This window comes from Blennius ocellaris (assembly GCF_963422515.1).
Source record: "Blennius ocellaris genome assembly, chromosome: 12".
Lineage (NCBI taxonomy): Eukaryota > Metazoa > Chordata > Actinopteri > Blenniiformes > Blenniidae > Blennius > Blennius ocellaris.
In genome coordinates this window covers 25,532,311-25,551,411 of record NC_137661.1, presented here as the reverse complement: position 1 = coordinate 25,551,411, position 19,101 = coordinate 25,532,311, and the positions used below count along the sequence as shown (strand labels likewise).

Below are 19,101 nucleotides of genomic sequence, written 5' to 3'. Positions count from 1 at the left end.
TTTGATTCTGACTTTAAACCACAATACAAGTCATGGATCCTTAAGAATTTCTGACAATATACTTTTTTTTTTTTTTTTTTAATGGAACTTGAGTAAAGAAGTTTAATCAAGATTTTTTTTTTTTTTTTGAGGGGGGGGGGGGGGGGGGGGGTGGTTTAGTTGAGAAAGTATTTATAATTTCACTTTTGTAATACCTGTGAGTATTTTTCCACCTCCGCAGTTTGAGAGTTTAGCAGAGAGGTGACAACTTGTGCTCACCTCCCACTCATTTCTCACCTCCTTCCTCCTCCTCCTCCTCCTCCTCTTCCTCCTCCTCCTCCTCCTCCTCTTCCTCTTCCTCCTCCTCCTCCTCCATTACATGCTTCGAGGACGAGATAAACTGAACAGGCTGTTATTGTTTTATTTAATCTTTTTTCTCTGCGTGCCCTCCGTCACCGCCACACCCAAATCACAGCACATACCAGAACCGGCTGAGGCATTTTCGGGATCCTGCACAGAATGTGGCCCCGCCCACACACACACACACCAAAACACTAATTGAATACTTTAGGCCCAATTAGAATGATGTAAATGGTATATTTAAGTTATTTATAGTCACTTTACGATAAATACCTAAACGTTATAATAGCTTGTAAAAACATGGCCGCCTCACGCAGGTTCATTCACGTGTTGTAACAACTGACAAGATATTATATTGATCTGGTTATTTTAACTTTTGCTTGAAAAAACAAACAAGAAAATACAGTCGTAGGTTCAATTCTGGGCCTGGTTGCAAACTATAATGGAAAAATGGCGAACAATAACCTGTCAAATAACATAATAAATATGGCCGTTTTAAATGCAATAAAGCACACAGTGTATTTACTTTCTAATGGTGATATAATATATTTGTGCAAATATAACAAAGGTCTTGTCACTTGCAGCCAATAATGTTGGGTTTTTTTTGTTTTCCAGGATCAAGAAAACATAGTTCTTATATTTGTTGACTGAGGATACATAATATGCGTCTCTCTCACTTATGGTCGCAAAAAATGTGGAACAAACTCAAATATATTATGAAATTATTACGTTATTTGGATTATTACCTATCTGGAGCTCTTCGCTCCTCTGCAGTGGCTCCTGAAACATTTACAGAGCGATATGTGAATAAACCATTCATCTATTTTGATTTAATTTACACATCAGACTGGTTTTTATCTCTTAGCTGAAAAGGGCTTTTAAAAAGGTATATTTGTTAAATGAAGAAGAAAAACAACAAAAATGGCTTAGAAATGGTAAAAGTAACCCTAAAATGACCCCATGAAATGTTCCAAACAGTTAAAAAATAATAATATTACTGCTGAAATTATAAATCGGAAGAAAGTGTGTCCTCTCTCTCTCTGACTTGTTAAAGGTTTTAAAAAGTGTGTTGCTCCAAGCAGCCAATCAGAAATCAAACCCTATATAGTGTCATCCGGGGGTTTAGCCAATCACAATCAAGCTAGGCTCCTCCCCCTTTGACTCCTCCTACAATTAGACAGCTCTGCTCTGGCACATGGTGCCTCGAGAAGAAGTACTTCCTCCTCTCTTCCTATAGATGGGCGTGTGTGTGGGCGGAGCCAGTCCAGCTCACACAAGACACAGCAGATTCTGAATGCAGCTCCTAGGATCCAATATTCTAATGGAGGGAAAATCAAGGAGGAGCTGGAAACTTTTAATCTGAGGTTTCTGGACCGAGATCCATGCGAAAGTGTTGAAAAGTTGGAGAATACGACTCCTTTAAGTGACGTAAAGCACCCGGTGCACTAAACGCTTCAACTAAATGAACATTTGTCAGGTTTGTAGCAACGTCTTTAACCGCCTGCTGACCGTTTCTCTCAAAGTTAAATAATGGCGCCGCGTCGGAATACGTGGAGCGGCATCATTTATCTCCACGTGAACACTGACCCACATTGAGTCGGGTGTCATGTGGCAGCCCCCTCCCTCCCTCCCTCCCCCCTCCCTCCCCCCTCCCTCCCCCCCTCCCTCCCCCCCTCCCTCCCTCCCTCCCTCCCTCCCTCTGCAGCCCCAGGAGGCGTATCGGTGTCGCCAGGTACACCAGAATCTCAGGCCGTCGCCTGCAGAGCCTCCCAGACAACAGGACTCACATTGTGGACGTACGTCTCGGCGACACAGCTCCCCCGCTGATGTAAAAGTGTCCTGAACAACCGGCAGTCCTTCCTTTTCCCCTCATCCACTCCTTTTAAAGTTTAATCCTCAGTGTCTTCATCCAAAAACTAAGTCAGTGGCTGATACAAACATCTTGACTCCGTTCACTGACTACAATTGTTGCTTTTAGTTGCTCCGAACTCTCTGAACCCTGAACTCCGCCCAAACCGACGGGAGCCGTTTGTCTGGCTCGTCTCCCAGTCGGAAGGTTGCAGGTTCACGTCCCCGTCTGCCCCTGTCCACGTGTTGAAGTGTCTTTGAGCAAGGCAAGGAACCCCAAACTGCTCCCCGTGGACGGACAGAGTGCCTGGCATGGCATACATACATACTGACCTACCTTCCTTCCTATCTACCCACCTACCTACCTACCTACCTACCCAGCTTCCTACCTACCTACCTACCTACCTACCTATCTACCCAGCTACCTACCTACCCAGCTACCTACCTACCTACCTACCTACCTACCTACCTACCTACCTACTTACCCAGCTACCTACCTATCTACCCAACTACCTACCTACCTACCTACCTACCTATCTACCTACCTACCTACCTATCTACCCAGCTCCCTACCTACCCAGCTACCTACCTACCTACCTGCCTACCTACCTATCTACCCAGCTACCTACCTACCTCCCTACCTATCTACCCAGCTCCCTACCTACCCACCTACCTACCTACCTACCTATCTACCCAGCTACCCACCTACCTACCTACCCACCTACCTACCTACCTACCTACCTAGCTCCCTACCTACCCACCTACCTACCTATCTACCCAGCTCCCTACCTACCTACCTACCTACCGACCTACCTCCCTACCTCCCTACCTAAGCAGACTCATGCATACGGTTGTGCACTTGTTTTTATAAGTCTCTTAAAAAGCAGACAAACGTATTTTTTGCGTGTGAATTTCACCACAAGTCCTTTTTGTTGCGAGTCTAACTAAAGAAAGACACGTCAGTCAGGTTCTCAGAAATGAATCCTCAGACTATATTGAAGTGCAGTGAGCAAGAAATAAAATGTACAGAATTCCGGTTCCTCCTCTAGAACGAGTGACGTGAACCGCGAGCAGTCAAGGTTTTGATCTCCCCACTCAAGTTCCTGTTTCATTCGCTCTGTTCTCCTGCAAACACTGGAATAAGCAGTTTTTACAGACGGCGTTGCGCAACCATGATCACTGTATCGAAAGTTGTTTATCATTAAAGCAGACGTCAGCAGATTGTTGGTCATGTGCTCGCAAATCTTTCACACAGTTTTTAAGCAGTTATATTAAGAATTAATATCTTAACAGTATCCAAGTACTAATCTGAGAGCAGAATCTGAAAACAAGCCAAAGTCCAGAGACACGGAGGACGAACACGGAGGACGAGGGACGTCTAGACCAGGGGTGTTGAACTCATTTCAGTTGAGGGGCCACATCGACCTGATCTGACCTCTGGAGGGCCGAACAAGTCAAACATCACATATTATACTGCAGATATGGACAAATTCAAAGTCTTTCCTTCTTTTGATCCTTTTGTAACTGCAAGAATTTGCCAGTCTATTCTGAAATATACATATTAAAGGAAATCAGATATTATTATATTTGCCAAAAACAACCCTCCCCATCTGCATATTGTATTTTTATTCAGGATTAAAACAATTTGTCATCATCTGGACATTTTTTGGAGTTTACGTGTCTCAAGTATCATTTCACATACATTGGACTCGTTGTTTTATTGTGAAAGGTGTTGCGTTATGCGACCTCCACAGATGCATTAATGTCGGGAGTCAAATTCTGACCGAGGGTGGTTTTGAATGTCATTTTTACCAATCTAGTGTTTTTTAGATCAGCCTGTCAGTTTTTATATTTATACTTAAAAACAAAATCCCATGGCGGCCGGATTAGATCCTCTGGCGGGCCGGTTCTGGCCCCCGGGCCGCATGTTTGACACCCCTGGTCCAGGCACAAGGTAGTGAGTCGATGCGTGAGGGTCCGAGGTTTATTTACCCCCGGGGGAGGAAGACACAGGTGAAACACAATCACACCTGATTGGACCCACAGCAGGACAGTTAGCTTGGTCTGCTTTAGATTCTAAACAAGGTTTCATTCTGCTTTTCCCGTTGAAACTCCCGTTGCTATTTCTCTCTGCTCATCCGGCTGCGGGCGTGGATGGATGCTAGCTCGGCGTGCCGTTAGCCTCCAGGGCGGGGGCAGAGGAGACGCCGCGGAGCCGCACCCACTCGCATTAGTGAACAACCGGCCGCGCTCTGATTGGCTGAGTGATCTCCGACATGAGCGACGAGGCCTGACAGAAAATGTGCCTTTTATTTTTATTTTTTTTTAATGTCAAGGTTTGAGGGTTCAGCTCTGAGATTTTCAACGGTTTCCGTCGCTCTCAACTGCGACGCACTTCAAAGTGAAGCAGGTGCATTAAGTAAACAAAGCGGCTGAGTCACAGCGACAGGCTTTCTCCGTGCTTCTCTTTCCCGGTAATGACTGGCGAGGACAATGGCACACACACCTCAAATACACAGAATCACCGCCATTACTCATCGGCAGTTTTAGGCCTTTACTCTTAATCACTCCAAACTTTCCCTTGGCGCGCACACACACACACACACACACAAACACACACACAGTTGAGGGAAGGGATAAAGATGCCAAAGCCCTGACAAGATGAGACAGCCCGTCAGACAGTGAAAAAAACAAAAAAAACAATACATAACGATTAAGAGGCTCCGCCTCCAACAGAGCGAGGGTGAGAAGAAATGAGGCGTCGCCTGGACACGCTAAGAAGTCTGAGTCTGCCTGCCTGTGCAAATGTGCACTGACAGTTACTGTGTGTGTGTGTGTGTGTGTTGTGACATCGTGGAAACGTGTCCCCCTCACAGGTACAAATCCCCCAAACTGCACAGATTATTGTTAACGAATTATTCGTTGGGTTCATGTATGCTTAAGATGAAAAACAATATATTTACCAAAATAATACACGTATTTGAGATAAAAACAGTCCTGAAGGGGTCACTGGTCACAGAGGCCACGTTTGTGAATGTCTGCCAACGTGAGAAAGTTTTCCAGATGGGCCAAAACGGTTTGAATTCGCAATGCAGCTTTAAACCACAAGGTGGTGCAGCGAGTCGCTCAAGTATAATACTAAATCTCTAATGCAGCTTGAAAAGTCTGCAAAAGTACAAATGCTTAAAATGGTTGACACTTGTCTCCACAGAGAAGGTTTTTTTTTTTAAATTAAATTTGAAGGCAGCGACATCGAGTTGAGTGATGAAGCCAAACAGGAAACACACAGGCGATGGAGGCACAGTAATAAAATATGTCACATGTCATGTGTTCTTCTATGCGACGTTGACCCCTGTCCCGGGGACAGTCTCCCTGCTCCACCCTGTCACCCAGTGAACCCTGCAGCGATTGAGGAATGTAGTGCGTGTGTGTGTGCGTGTGTGTGTGTGTGTGTGTGCACGAGCATGCACCAAGGGGAGAAAGTGCTAGTAGCACAAATGTGAACAGAAGATTACGGAGTTTGTTCACATGATTTACTACAAACAGCTGTTTTTTTTTTTCTTTTTTCATTTTACTGCAGTTTAATTGCAGCGTTAGTGTGGATGACTGAGTGCAGGAAAAGCTCATGTGCAGCTGAAGGTTAGAAACTTCACCGCCTTTTTTTTTTTTTTTTTTTCTCAGAGCAAAGAAAGCAAAAAAAAGAAAACAGTCCCACCTTGTTGTACTCCTATACCCTTTGGCAAATGACATTTCAGACGCGCCTTTGCCTGCACATCAGCTCACACAGATGCATGCCAAAACAGCATTCCAGCATTGACCCTCCTTTTTTTTTTTTGGAAGCTGCACTCTGAGTTCCTAATTTGCAGGTTTTATAACGTCCCAAAAAAAAAAAAAAAAAAAAAAGGTGTTGAGTTTGAACTTTCAGTCTGCATGATTTAAAACGAGTACAAAATACGAATTTGCTCAACGGAGGACAAATGTAGAGGAAAGTTGCCGGCGAATGCGTTCTTGACATTTAATCGCGTTTGAGAGTCTTTTATTGTAATTTCAGGGCGTGAGCTTCAGGGCGTCGCCGCGAGTTTATCTCCCCTCGTCTCATTCCGAATAGCGGCAGACAAGAAGAGGCTTGCACCGCCCCGACGCTCCACCTCGATACACCGGAGCCTCAGCATTAACACCTGTGAGGAGGAAGAGGAGGAAGAGGAGGAAGAGGAGGAGGAGGGGGAGGCTTCAGCATTTAAAACTCTCATGTGAACTGGTTCCAAGACGAGGCGTTTACGACGGGAAGTCAATCGTCCATTAGGACTCGTTTAGGTTTCGTTATCACTCAGTCCTTCTTCCCGCTGCTTCACACCACAGACGACCTTTGATCACCAGAATTGATTCGGTTTTGAATTGCTTACTTTTATTTGTTAATCGGAGCCCAGCGTGGACGGATGTAACACTGGTCTGAGATCAGGTTAGCGAGGCTTTTGCGCCTTTGAGGATTTCTAGCCAGACTTTCATATTTCATCTTACGGTTATATTTACATGTATAATACTATTTTTTTTTTTTATACAGAAAGATCATTTTAATATAGAACTATTACATATTGGCGAAGGGGTACGATTTGATAAGTTTGCTTCTTCCTAACCAAGACTACAAGTCCGCTGGTCGACAAGTCTACGACTATACAGTTCTGAATTTCTACAGGAATACTAGATTGCAAGTCTACAAATTGGCCAGGCAAGACGAAAGCTCTGCTCGTCTTCAGGTCTACTGAGTTCCTCTACAGACTATCTACAATTTGACCAGTCTACAAATCCATAAATCCACTAGATTTACAAGTCTTCAGTCCTTTTTCTACATATAATCGTCCGCTGTCTGAGAGTTTGCCACCGAGAAGCTGAACGGTCTACAAGTCTGTACGTCCATGAAATCTACAAGTTCCACTCATTTCTTCTACAAGGGTACAAGTCAAGAAGTTTATCGTTTTCCTGCGCTCTGCCCCTTGGATCCTCCCACCTGTCTTGTTGTGCTCTTTTGATTTGTAGATTGGTTCAGTGAGTTTCATTCCTTGAAAAATGACGTTAAACAAAATATATATATATATATTTATAAACGTAATTGGCCGGAACAGAAACTGAACAGAGACTTTGTAAATTCCACATTTTTAGCAGCGACAGGATAGAAGAGCAGCTCCTGCACCAAAACATCTCCATAAAATGTGAGACATGATGGGTCTTGTGGTTCCCATCACTGTTGGTATTCCCTTCATCAACCCTTCATTTTTTTCACCCCTTCCTTCTCTTCTTCCTTTGATAAATTGCTCGTTCCCTTTGTTCTGATGTCCGGGGGCGACCTCCGCTGTGGTGATCTGATGTGCACCGACACGCTCACGGCAGGATGAACTTATTCAGGTCCGAAACTGGAAACTGCGGCGGTTATTTCCAGGACCTCTGGTCCTCTGGACGAAAAGCCAAATGGGAGGAAGATGCTCTATGGTCTGGATCTCTCCAGGTGTTTCTTTAAGAAACTCAATTCGTTGATTGTTTACGTTGGCAAGGAACAGCGGCGACATCTTTCACGCTGCTGCAAAGCAAATGTAGTTTGTAAAGTGCGCCGCCTGTGTTAAACGGGAGTTTAGTGAAATAGTAACCGAGCTTGACTGGAGGTAACCGACGGTTCAATGACCAGAGGGTGAGAGAGAGACAGCGACTCTGCAGCACGTTACTTATCTCATATAACAGAGAACTGTTGACTAGAGCTACGCCCGGTAGAGCACAGACCTTCGCCGACGCCACGTTTATTTGCGGAATCGAGCTAGCATCGCTAGCACGATAGCCGTGAGCGCAGTAAAATCTTCAGGATACCGTCAAAAGTCACTTTTTCTCACTTATATCGGAAGTACTTTGATTGTACAGCGAATCTATTTTAGATTGATATCTTTTAAAGTACCGTCTGAAGCTCCTTTCCGCACGACAAGGCAGTTTCATGTAAACACATCATTTTTTGGTGCAAGTTTTGGGGGTATGACCGCGCGCCAGGTGCAGCTGCAGAAGCTACTGATGCTATTTTGGTTTAATAATGTCGGATTTCTAGCTTTGCAATAAGCAGGGAAAGTTTTGCGTTCTCGTGCAAATGGGACCTCAGTGAAACACCTGCCGAAAAAAATTCTCCCAAAGCGAGACGTTAATCTGCTTTACGCGAGCGGGACTTCAGCTCCATGCGGTGAGTCAGGCCCTGCAAACAGAATTAGACCGAGTGAACTTCTGCGCGCGCTCGTCGACTCAACACTGCTCTCAGGTCAGCGTCAGCTTCAGCTCCGGAAACTCATCAATCTGTCAGCGCCGAGGTCCTGAAACTTTACAGGCCTGCAGCACATTTAACGCTCTGCAGGGAGGAAGGACTACACCTGCACAAGTCAGTCAGTGATCGGCACTTTATTTTCGTTTGTTGCTTTTGAAGTAACGTGTGCCCGACTCCGTACCGATGCATGGCTCAGAAACAGCGACGTGAGAGAAGCATGTTTAAATCGAGCTTGAATGAAGAGTTCTGTAAAGACACACTGTGGGACTTTTGACAATCTGACAGTGTAAGAAAATTTGATGTTGGCGTCTCACATGAAGACCTGCCTGACTTGTTTTACCTGCGAGTCCCACCCATAGGCTGCAGGCAAGCGGTGTATGGGTGTGTGTGTGTGTGTGTGTGCTTGTCTGTGTGTGTTTTATTCTCAGCAGACGGCAGAAGAAACAAGGGCGTGGAGAATTGGAAGCTTAAAGAAACGAGTGAGAGATGCACTTTGATGGGTCTTTTTTTTCTTTATATAAAGTTTTATGTAACAGCATTAATCCCTCGCTTGTCTGCGAAGACTCTCAGTCATCCTCACATGGTTTCATGCAGCCCGTTGGACGTGTTGAAGGTTTCATCTTGGACAGGAAAACTCTTGGATGAGGCCTTTTCAAAACCAAAAGTGGCCTTTTAAAGCAAGATACACAAATAACCTGATCGGATAACCGAATAAACCGTTGAAATATCCCAGTTTATCATCTTGACAGATGGTTTTTCATTGTTAAACATCAACTTTGCGGAGAAATGTTGCTCGTTTGTAGTTTTCTTGTAGTTATTTCATGCACTGATGATGTCAAAAGACCAGTGATGTTCATCCGTCAGCAACATCTGCAGCAGGTCGACAGGAGAGAATGAGGGATATCTGCTGTTTGGAGATTGTTTAATATTAATGAGGAGAAAAGTAAGACACACTGTAAATTATGCTGTACATTTCTACATCTGCAACTTAATCACTGGTGAAGGTACCAGCAGATGCATTAATGAAGCTTCATGGATTTTGGCCTACGAGCCCCTGGTACTACCAGGGGTTTCAAACAAGTTGCACACACACAAGTAAAATTGGCCATTATTTGAATGAGCTTTAACCTCGGACTGCTCAGAATGTATCAGGAAGGGCCTCCGGTGTAAAAAAAACAACAACAAAAAAACCCAAACCGAACCTGCATCAGATTCACTTTGGAAACAAATCGAGGTCAACGGCGTCTGAAGGCCAAACGTCAGTCTTCAGAAATGTCAGCGATTTCCACAATCTGTGTCAGGAACAGGAAAACATTTTAATCACAGACAGAATGTCTGAAAATCCAAACAAAACTGCATTTTTTTTTTTTTAAATGTCTGGGTTTTAGATTGATTTCATTAATTTGAAATGTTCTTCGATCCTATTTACCACAATTTACTGTTTGATTTAAACTGTTCTGTAATATAATTTGCTTAAAATAAAAGTACACACATTTGTTGGGCTAATTTATATAAATGTAAATCTAAATTTGTGAGTTAACTATTTCCACGTGCAGAGCTTCTAATCATAAATGTCTTCTCCATTATTTTGTCCACATTAAAGTATTTAAAGCATTAATTATGTTAGTTGTTAGAGTATTTTACTACTACCATAAACTGAAGAATGCTGATTTGTTTAAAAAAAACAAAAACAAAACTTTCCAAAAATGCTGAAAATGCTTTCAGTTTCTAAAGTATTTATGACTCTTGAGGAACTTACGGACTTTCCACGAAGTTTTTCGACCTTATTGGTAAAGTAAATGCACAATTTTACAAGCCAGTTCTGTTATTTATAAGAATATTTCCACTTTTCAGTGTTGAATCAACATCTTTGTTGTGCCAATTAAGCAGGCAGGTTCATATTGGAAAGTGAAAAACTAACAAAAGACCTTCTAATTTCACAATTTCTTACAAAAAAAAAGAACAAAAGAAAGAGGGTTTCTTATTGTATTTTTGGAAAGGCCAATACATATATGTATGAGAAACACGAGAAACTCGTGAGAACATTGAAAAGTGTGTGTGGAACCAAACGCGCAAAGGCAGAAGTGTGGACACACTCACACGCACACACTTCTGCCTCCAGCTGCTTTAGAAAGGGCGTAGCAGAGTGAGAGGTCTTTGTTGGTGGAGGAAGGGGAGGAGGAGGTGGAGCAGGGACGGGAGGTGTGGTCACAGCCTCCCAAAAAGAAGCGCACCTCCCGTCACTCCTCTCGCAGTCCGCGTCGCAGGGTGCGAGGGAGAGGAAGGGGAGACGCAACCTGCGCGCAGCGGCTCTGTCCTGCAGCTCGGCTTTGCACTTTCTTTTCTTTCTTTTCTTTTTTCTTTTTTGCAAAGTAGTTGAAGCTGCCGCTTGCTTGCCAGTATGAGTATGTACGGATCCCAGCAGGGCCTGGACATGGGCCGGAGGGTCAGCTCCAAAGGCGACCTAGTCGGCGGAGGCGGCGGCGGCGGCGGCTATTACGCACGGAGCGACGTGGCGCAGGCAGGCGGTAACGGTTACGACGCGTACATGGACGGATACAAAACCTACAGCTACTCCAAGTCCGGCACGATGGGCGGCGGGACCATGAGCGGGATGATGGGAGGCGGAATGAGCAGCGCGACGATGAGCGGCTTGATGGGAGGAGGAGGAGGAGGCGGCGGCGGCGGCGGCATGTCGGGCACAATGATGAGCGGCATGATGGGTGGAGGCGGCATGTCGAGCGCAACGATGAGCGGCATGATGGGTGGAGGCGGCATGTCGAGCGCAACGATGAGCGGCGTGATGGGAGGCGGCGGCGGCGGCGGCGGCATGGGGTACGCGCACTTTAAACTTTTCTATCTGCCACTTGCCACCTGTTGGTTTCCGTGTTTTGCGCACCGCAGGCCGGCTGCACTTCCCCATCAAATATTGATCTCAGTATCCAGTTCAGCCACGCAACACCACGGGTAGACCTAAAAAAAAAGTAAAGAAAGCAAAAAGCATTCAGAACAAATGCACGAGTTGGGTATTGCTCCTGTTTTGCAAAGTAAATATTTAAGCGTGTTTGGTGTTGACTTGATGTTTAAACGAGCGACAAAAGAAAGAAAAAAAACAAAAAACAGAGTGCCGCTGCAGGCATCAACCTGTGTGCATTCGTGGCCTGTTTCCTGAGGGTGTTGCCACATCGCCTGACCTGGATGCATGTTACGTAAATCATCACAAACAGGGTTAACCCTCCACTAATTAAAATAAAATAATTATTGCATGTCATTTTCTTGCACAAGGTGCGTCATCTGGCGCAGTTACTTTGCTCAGCTGAGCCATTATCGACTGACTTTAAGGCAGGACGCAATAGGAGCAATTGCGTGTTTTGGGAGCTTGTAATGAAAGCTGAGAGTAAATAAAGAAAACGAACAAATCCTGCCTCAACATGTGAGAGTGCTGCCTGCTACTCTGCCACGCCCGGATTAATCTAATTGTCATTATATATTGTACAGTAGTTTATGGATGGCACTAATAATCGTCACGTCTTTATTGAAAATATTGGGGAAAAAAATAGTGTATTTTCTTGAAAATAACTTTTTGAATTGCGAAAAGGCAAGAAATCATCTTGACAAAGCTGCACAACCATTAAACATTTTTATTTCCGAATGCTGAACGTGAGGTAGTGTGATCGCTGACTCCTCGAATAGAAACCCAGCAGAGCAGATATTTAACTGCCGCTGCAGTTTGACACACTGGCTTCGTTTCGCACGTCAGTGCCGGAGCCTCCAGACTCGCACCCGCTGAGGAAATGTGTCACTGGGGTGCAGTGGAACATCCACAATAGAAGCAGATGTAATCATACAGAAATAGTTTATTACCGTGGGGAAGAGCAAGAAAGAAAAAAAAGCAAGAAAAACTGTCATTTGAAGTCCAATAGTGTTTTCTGATGTTAATGGTTAAAGTTAAAAATGCAAAAAGTTACATTGCTTTGCAAAACTAAAGAGATGAAACATCTAAACTGACATTTTCTTGCCAAATATAAAGTGTTGACAAGTGAGAAGTGACGTTTTTTTAAGGGAAATGTTTCAAAAGACACTAAGTTTATTTTTTGTTGAGAATTTGTGATTTATTCTTTGTTTGCTCTCATTAATGCACACAAATAATCAGTTTCAAACAATGAAACCCGGCATTTTAGAATCTCGATCTCTTGATCTCACCTGGATGCTCCTTTACAGGTTTGACATAAAGTTCCTGGTTTGCACATCGTTACGTCTAATTCAGCAGAGGAAATGAGGAGGTTCTGAGCTGATATGTCGGTTTGAGGAAAACTGAATCTGAAAGCCTGTTATTGTGCATCTGGTAGAAAAGGTGAAGTTTAGGTCTACTGGGTTCGACCCTCCATCTGAAATGAGCCCCAGCCTCACAGTGATTGAAGCGACTTCACCAGCACATTCAAATAAATGTCTTTTATAAAAATCTACACATGAAAGCAGAGCTGATAACTTTCACACATCGGGAGCAAAACTTGTATAAACTGAACGTCTGTATTTCCAGTATTTACAAATCAGATGGTATGAACCCAGTCGGCAGCTTTTTATTTTACTCAAAAATGGGATTTCAAATATTTGTGTTGTAATGATGATGTAATGACTTTTTTTTTTTTACTTTCCTTATTGTTTTTTTTTGTTTTTTTAAGTCATGGTCTTTCACCACCTGCAAAAAAAACCCCTCTGATTTAATTCTATATCCTCAATGTGCTTTAGCTACATGTGCTAAACACGCTAAATTCATATATGAATGTTGCTTTACAGTGAAGATCTAAATTGTTGGGAAAGTGAATTTGAATTGTTTCTATTGACTTGTACTGTGTGACATGAGGAGAAGTTTTATTTTTAAATTGAACAAAATTGTAATAACAAGTAGAGGGCGCAACCCCATCACCGCAATGGATTGACGACAACAACAGTAGATTTATAGTCACCATAGTAAAAATCCATTTCATTACAATATAAACAACAGGCCAACTTGTGGCCTGGCATGGTAATTCACTAGTAATCGGACATCGTCTTCAGAATGCTAGCATGTGAAGGTGAAACTTCTCTGCAACGAAAATGCGTAACACTGTGTTTACCCTTCAAAATGTCGTCACGTAAATGTGGGGCCTCATATTTTATTCCAGTTAAAGCTTTGAAACGAGCCTATTTCTTATTCCTCTTCTCGATCGTATATATATATTCTCATTTTCTGTGGCGTCTCTGCTTTTATTAGACTTCCTGATGTGCCTAAAATTTTTTTATATATCCCAGAACCCACAGGTTTTTCTTTATTTGTGTTGCTCTCTGGCGCCCCCCAGAGGCGGCCCGCAGTGCCACGCCCTGCTTCACTTTGAATTGGTTTAACAGAAGAAAAAGTGACTTTTTCTGTGTCCTGGATTGAAATAATATGTGATGTTGACTTTACTTTGCTCCCCCTCCCCCATCCCCCCCCCCTCCCCCGCCTGCAGTGGCCCCTCCATCAACCAGAGAGCCGCCGTCCTGCAGAGCCAGTGCAAGGAGTACCTGAAGAAGGCCGAATTCTCCATCCAGTCCGTGAGTCCAGTTCTGCTATGCGGCCACGCAGCAGCTTCCTCCGCTTCACTTGTCAGGGTTAACAAAAAAACAAAAAAATCTACAAGCATTGTTGCTGCTCGCTGGCACAGAGCTGCGGGAAGAATGAGAGCAATGTGGTGCGCCTGAAATCCGAGTGACTGCAAGAGTGCGTTTGTAGGCCGGTAACTGAAACCAAGGCCGATAATGAAAGGTTTTTTTTGTCCGGCGTAATCCTGGTGGGTCTGTCGGCACCACCACCCGCAAACACCCAGGGTCTGATGGCTTTTGGTGAATTCTGCACCTCGTCCCAGACATTTGAGCACAGCTTGTGAGCGTTAGATTTATTAGACTTGTTCCAACAGCTCTGACCTCTCCGCACATCTGCGCAACACCGGTTAGGTAACATTCGTAAAAAAAAAAAAACTTGAGGCTTTTCATTCTCACCACAGTCAAGAAATCCTCCCAAAGTGTTGAGAAAAGCGAAATCTGCTATTTGAATAACAATTTTTTTAAAAAGCAGAAAAGCCCATGCGATCATCAAAACCACCTGATTTCGGTTCCTTTCAGGTCGCAACACGGTTTTGTGCTCGGCACAGTGATTTGCACACCTCTGGGGGAAAAACGCGGTGTTTGTGTCCCGACAGGGCAGTTCCCCCGGCGACGCCGAGTACTACATGGGAATGGCCAAGGACTCCATAGAGAAGCTGAAGGGCTGCGCGAGGGACATGAGACAAATGGGACAGCCCAATGACGGCGTCGTCCGGAGGTAAGAAAGGCTTCACCTCGCCTCCCACTTGGACTCTCCCACTCCCTTTTTCACGCCCGGGGGTGTAATGTCGGAATAACACAGAGCTCCAAGACACACAACAGACCATTCAGCCCACTGGATTTACAGTCGTGGAAAAAGTACAACCCGCTTTTGTATTTTTTTTTTTTTTTTTTGCTATTTTACTTGTACACATTCACACCAATGGCAGCAGTTTGGCATTCAATTCCATGATCAAGGGCAATTTGGCATGTGGACACATGGAGATGGGAATTGAACCCGCAACCCTCCCGATTGGGACTCGACTGTTCTACCAACTGAGCCATGCTAGCACTGATACTTATATTATCTATTTATTTATCTCGTGCTTATTTCTAAGTGCCTATGTTCTGTTCTGTGTTTTACTTTATGTCTTATACCCAGATATTTTTATATTTTAATTTTTTACTTTTATTACTATATTATTGTATTTTATAATATTCATATGTACCAGATTGCTGCAACAAAACAATTTGCCTTCGGGGATGAATAAAGTAATTATCTATCTATCTATCTATCTATCTATCTATCTATCTATCTATCTATCTATCTATCTATCTATCTATCTATCTATCTATCTATCTATCTATCTATCTATCTATCTATCTATCTATCTATCTATCTATCTATCTATCTATCTATCTATCTATCTAAGAGACGAACCGATATCGGGTATTTGGTGTGGGACTGGACTGAAAACTCATAATTCTACTGGGAAAAAAAGCGATTAACGATCAGTTTCTCAGCATTTCAGACTATCGAAGACTCTTTCTCTGAGAAAGTCTCACTTCTTTCAGGCTGAATCAGTCACATTTTGATTTTTTCTCTTGAGCCACCGCGACGCCATCATTGATTTTTCCCAGAAACCCCTTGCGGCAGATTTGCCAAGATTTAGGCAGCTGCGTTGTTGGAAATGAGTTGAAATGACTGTTTCGGAGACTTTTGATGAGAAGTATATATTTAAGATTTTATTTTGTGGTATCAGTGTATACCTAATGTGAAAAAAAAATACTCATAACAGTTAAAGTACCTCAATATAGCACTTGATTACAGTAATAGGAGCATTTATAATGTGTTACTTACTGTCACTTGTCTTTATTGGTATATGGATGATTATTTCATGAGGGTATGGTAGTACTTGTGTTAAGCGTTGGATTCTAGTGACCATCAGTAATGAGGACGACTCGGTGCGTGTTTAGTGGACGGGATTCCCGTATAACCGACCCGTCTCCGTCCTCCACCCGCAGTCTGGAGATGTATAACGACCAGCTGAAGGGGGTCCACATGGCCATGGCCGGTTCCTTGCAGAGGAGGAGGACCAGAGGGAGCTCCAGTGGCACCTGGGAAGACCCTGGAAGGAGCTTCCATGACGCAATGGGCTGGATCGCACAGCAGAAGGTATGACACACACATATTCTTGCCTTTGTTACAAAGTGGGGCCACGTAGCTCAACACAACATTTTGGGGTCCCCCGTCTCTGAAGGGTTTAAAAATCTGATTTTTGATGTTGGACTATGGTGGAAGAATGACAAAAAGGAAAATCACTTAAGAAATTGATATATATATATATTTTTTCTGACATTTTTTCACAAAGTATAATTCTAATCAGTTCCGTAGTCTACATTTAATTTCATCAGTTTTCTGCTGCCGCTGCCATTAACTACTATTTGCCTAATCTTAGCCAATTACCGTTATATATTCCAAAGCCCACCCTTTAAAGATGCCTGCACCTTCACAATTTTATTACATTCATTTTCCCATCGTCAAAACTTAATTACCTTTGTACATAACGGTGATCGTAGTTTGATCTTTACACGTCTTTGACTGAAATGGAAGGATTCCCCCTCGTGGTGGGGATTTGCTTATTGTACAACCGAGAGCCGCCAGCCACACTTTACAAAGCAATATGACTTAAGCTCATTCTAACGAGGTCAAACACCTCTTTATGTCATAATGAATTACTGTTTTTCATGAAATCACACAAACATCTCAGGAAAATCCTGGTTCTGTTGTAACATTGAAAACAATACAAGTTTTTGGTTTTAAACGGACCCATTAAAACAAACTCAATAGTAGGAACTGTGCAAAGCAGCCAATTAATGCAGCAATAATAATATGAAAAAAATTAAGAGAAGGCAGTGACATGTTACTTTCGTAGAGGAAAGCGATTTAAAAACATCTGCTTGTGTACAGACCAATGAATTTACCACACAATATATCTAATTGTAGCAGTGCTTCGCGTGTTTTAGTGCGGTGGTGATCGACATTTTTCCTTCAATCTTATGTGGAAAAGAAATTCCTCTGCTGGCCGACCTCTGAATTGTAAGAAAAAAATTCTCAACAAAAGGACTTTAACAAAAAGTGGTTTTTTTATGGAATGGGGGATGGGGGGAGGTGCAATCTCACTTTCCAAGACACAAGGCATCAGTGAACTGAGCAATGCTGAATATTTAATTAGAATACTAAACCTGAGAAACATGTGATATTATGCGAGATTACACCGAAATGTTTTCAGTCTGTTGAGTCATGATGTGATCTTTGAACTCGTAACTTTTAGTTCTGGGTGTATTTCTGACATGTTTGACCTTAAGTAGCTCAGTATACCACCAACAATCTCTTAACTTGTTGCCCTTGTGAAGTGGCCAACAGCAGATTTGTTCCTCGTGTATTTCCGCTGATTTTTTTAATTTAATTTTTTTGTGTTGCAGCGTCTGATTGAAACGGCGTCCTGGGGCGACGATCCCACCGCCATCGAGCAGCAGCTCGCGAGCCACCAGAAGTTTCACAGCTCCCTCCAGAGGAGCCCCGAGGTGGAGCGGGCCCGAGACGAGCTGGTGGGTTCGGTTCAGCGAATAACATTATTTTCCGCGAAAACGAGCTCAATGAATTTAGTTCTTCCTGGCTTTTCATTGCAATTCTGAAAATCCTGCTGTATTCCATCACCTGGAGCTGCCGAGGGGCATGAAGTGAGTGTCGTCAAATTAAAATCAAGTATCCGAGGTGACGAAAAATCAAAACGAAGAGTAATTTTACACATATGCTGAGGACGTTGCTGCGATTTCTTTCTCAGAAAAGATCAGAAACACATAAAAATCACATTTTAGGTGCTGTTAACCTTGTAATCTTGAATCAATCAAATATATATATTTTTTAGTACCGTCATTTAACAAAGATGGCAACAGTTTGAAAAAACAGTGTCAGAAATGTATGAAATCAGTGTCATCAGCATGCCAGGCCACTAGTTGGCGCTGTTGGATTTAAAATAATAAATTTGTGCACATAGAACAGCCAACAACCCAATAAAACAACATGGTTTTCAGTGTCACTGCCATTCCTGTGAAGCTTGTCCAAAATGAAAACATACATTTTCCTCCGCAACGTGAGAAAGTACTGCGAGTGCTGCGTCAAATACACGCCGATATGAAGCAGAACGTCTCTTTATTTTTTCTGTATATGTCCTGCCGGTTGTTTTTACAAAGTTGTCCTTTCCCTCTCCCTGCTCAGAGTAAAAAAGGAGACAAAGGAAGTCTTCACGCCCTGGAGCAGGAGTGGGACACACTGCAGGTGACAGGAACCACCATCAGCTGTGTGTGTGTGTGTGTGTGTGTGTGTGTGTGTGTGTAGACTTTCACCCTGACGCCCTCTCTTCTCTGGCCGCCACCAGCAAATGTCGCACGGTCGCACCCAGCAGCTGCGGGAACTCATGCAGATCATCCAGGACATCTCCAAGGAGATCATGTGGGTGAACGACAGGGAGGAGGAGGAGCTGGTGTTCGACTGGGGCGACAAGAACATCGACCAGTACATCCCGCAGAAGCAGGAGGCGTACTCGGTGAGGAACCGTTTTTTTCCATTCTCCTTGAAGAGACGCACGTCTTTATTTCACGCCAATACATCAGGCAAGTCTAATTATAACCTTATTTCACGCTATTTACTTATTTGAACAAGCGCAAGATATAATGCAGGTTTTAAAAAGTGTGTTGCTCCAAGCAGCCAATCAGAAATCAAACCCTATATAGTGTCATCAAGGGTTTAGCCAATCACAATCAAGGTAGGCTCTTCCACCCCCTTTGACTCCTCCCACAATCAGGCAGCTCTGCTCTGGCACATGGCACCACGAGAGGAAGTACTTCCTCCTCTCTTCCCATAGATGGGCGTGTGTGTGGGCGGAGCCAGTCCAGCTCACACAAACACAGCAGATTCTGAACGCAGCTCCTATGATCCAATATTCTAATGGGTGATAGAA

The 19,101-nt window shown here is 43.5% G+C and overlaps 1 protein-coding gene across 2 annotated transcripts in view; it reads left to right on the top strand.

The window, feature by feature from the left end:
- The first annotated feature begins 10,744 nt into the window (after window positions 1–10,744).
- Window positions 10,745–19,101, top strand: part of dspb (desmoplakin b) — a 32,753-nt gene continuing 24,396 nt past the window's right edge. For both annotated transcript variants that reach the window (XM_080506406.1, XM_080506405.1), the window contains exons 1-7: window positions 10,745–11,311; window positions 13,966–14,050; window positions 14,695–14,816; window positions 16,103–16,253; window positions 17,564–17,689; window positions 18,360–18,419; window positions 18,520–18,687. In XM_080506406.1, coding sequence (XP_080362532.1) covers window positions 10,878–11,311; window positions 13,966–14,050; window positions 14,695–14,816; window positions 16,103–16,253; window positions 17,564–17,689; window positions 18,360–18,419; window positions 18,520–18,687 — 1,146 coding nt within the window. In that variant the 5' untranslated portion in view covers window positions 10,745–10,877. The remainder of the gene's footprint in view (window positions 11,312–13,965; window positions 14,051–14,694; window positions 14,817–16,102; window positions 16,254–17,563; window positions 17,690–18,359; window positions 18,420–18,519; window positions 18,688–19,101) is intronic.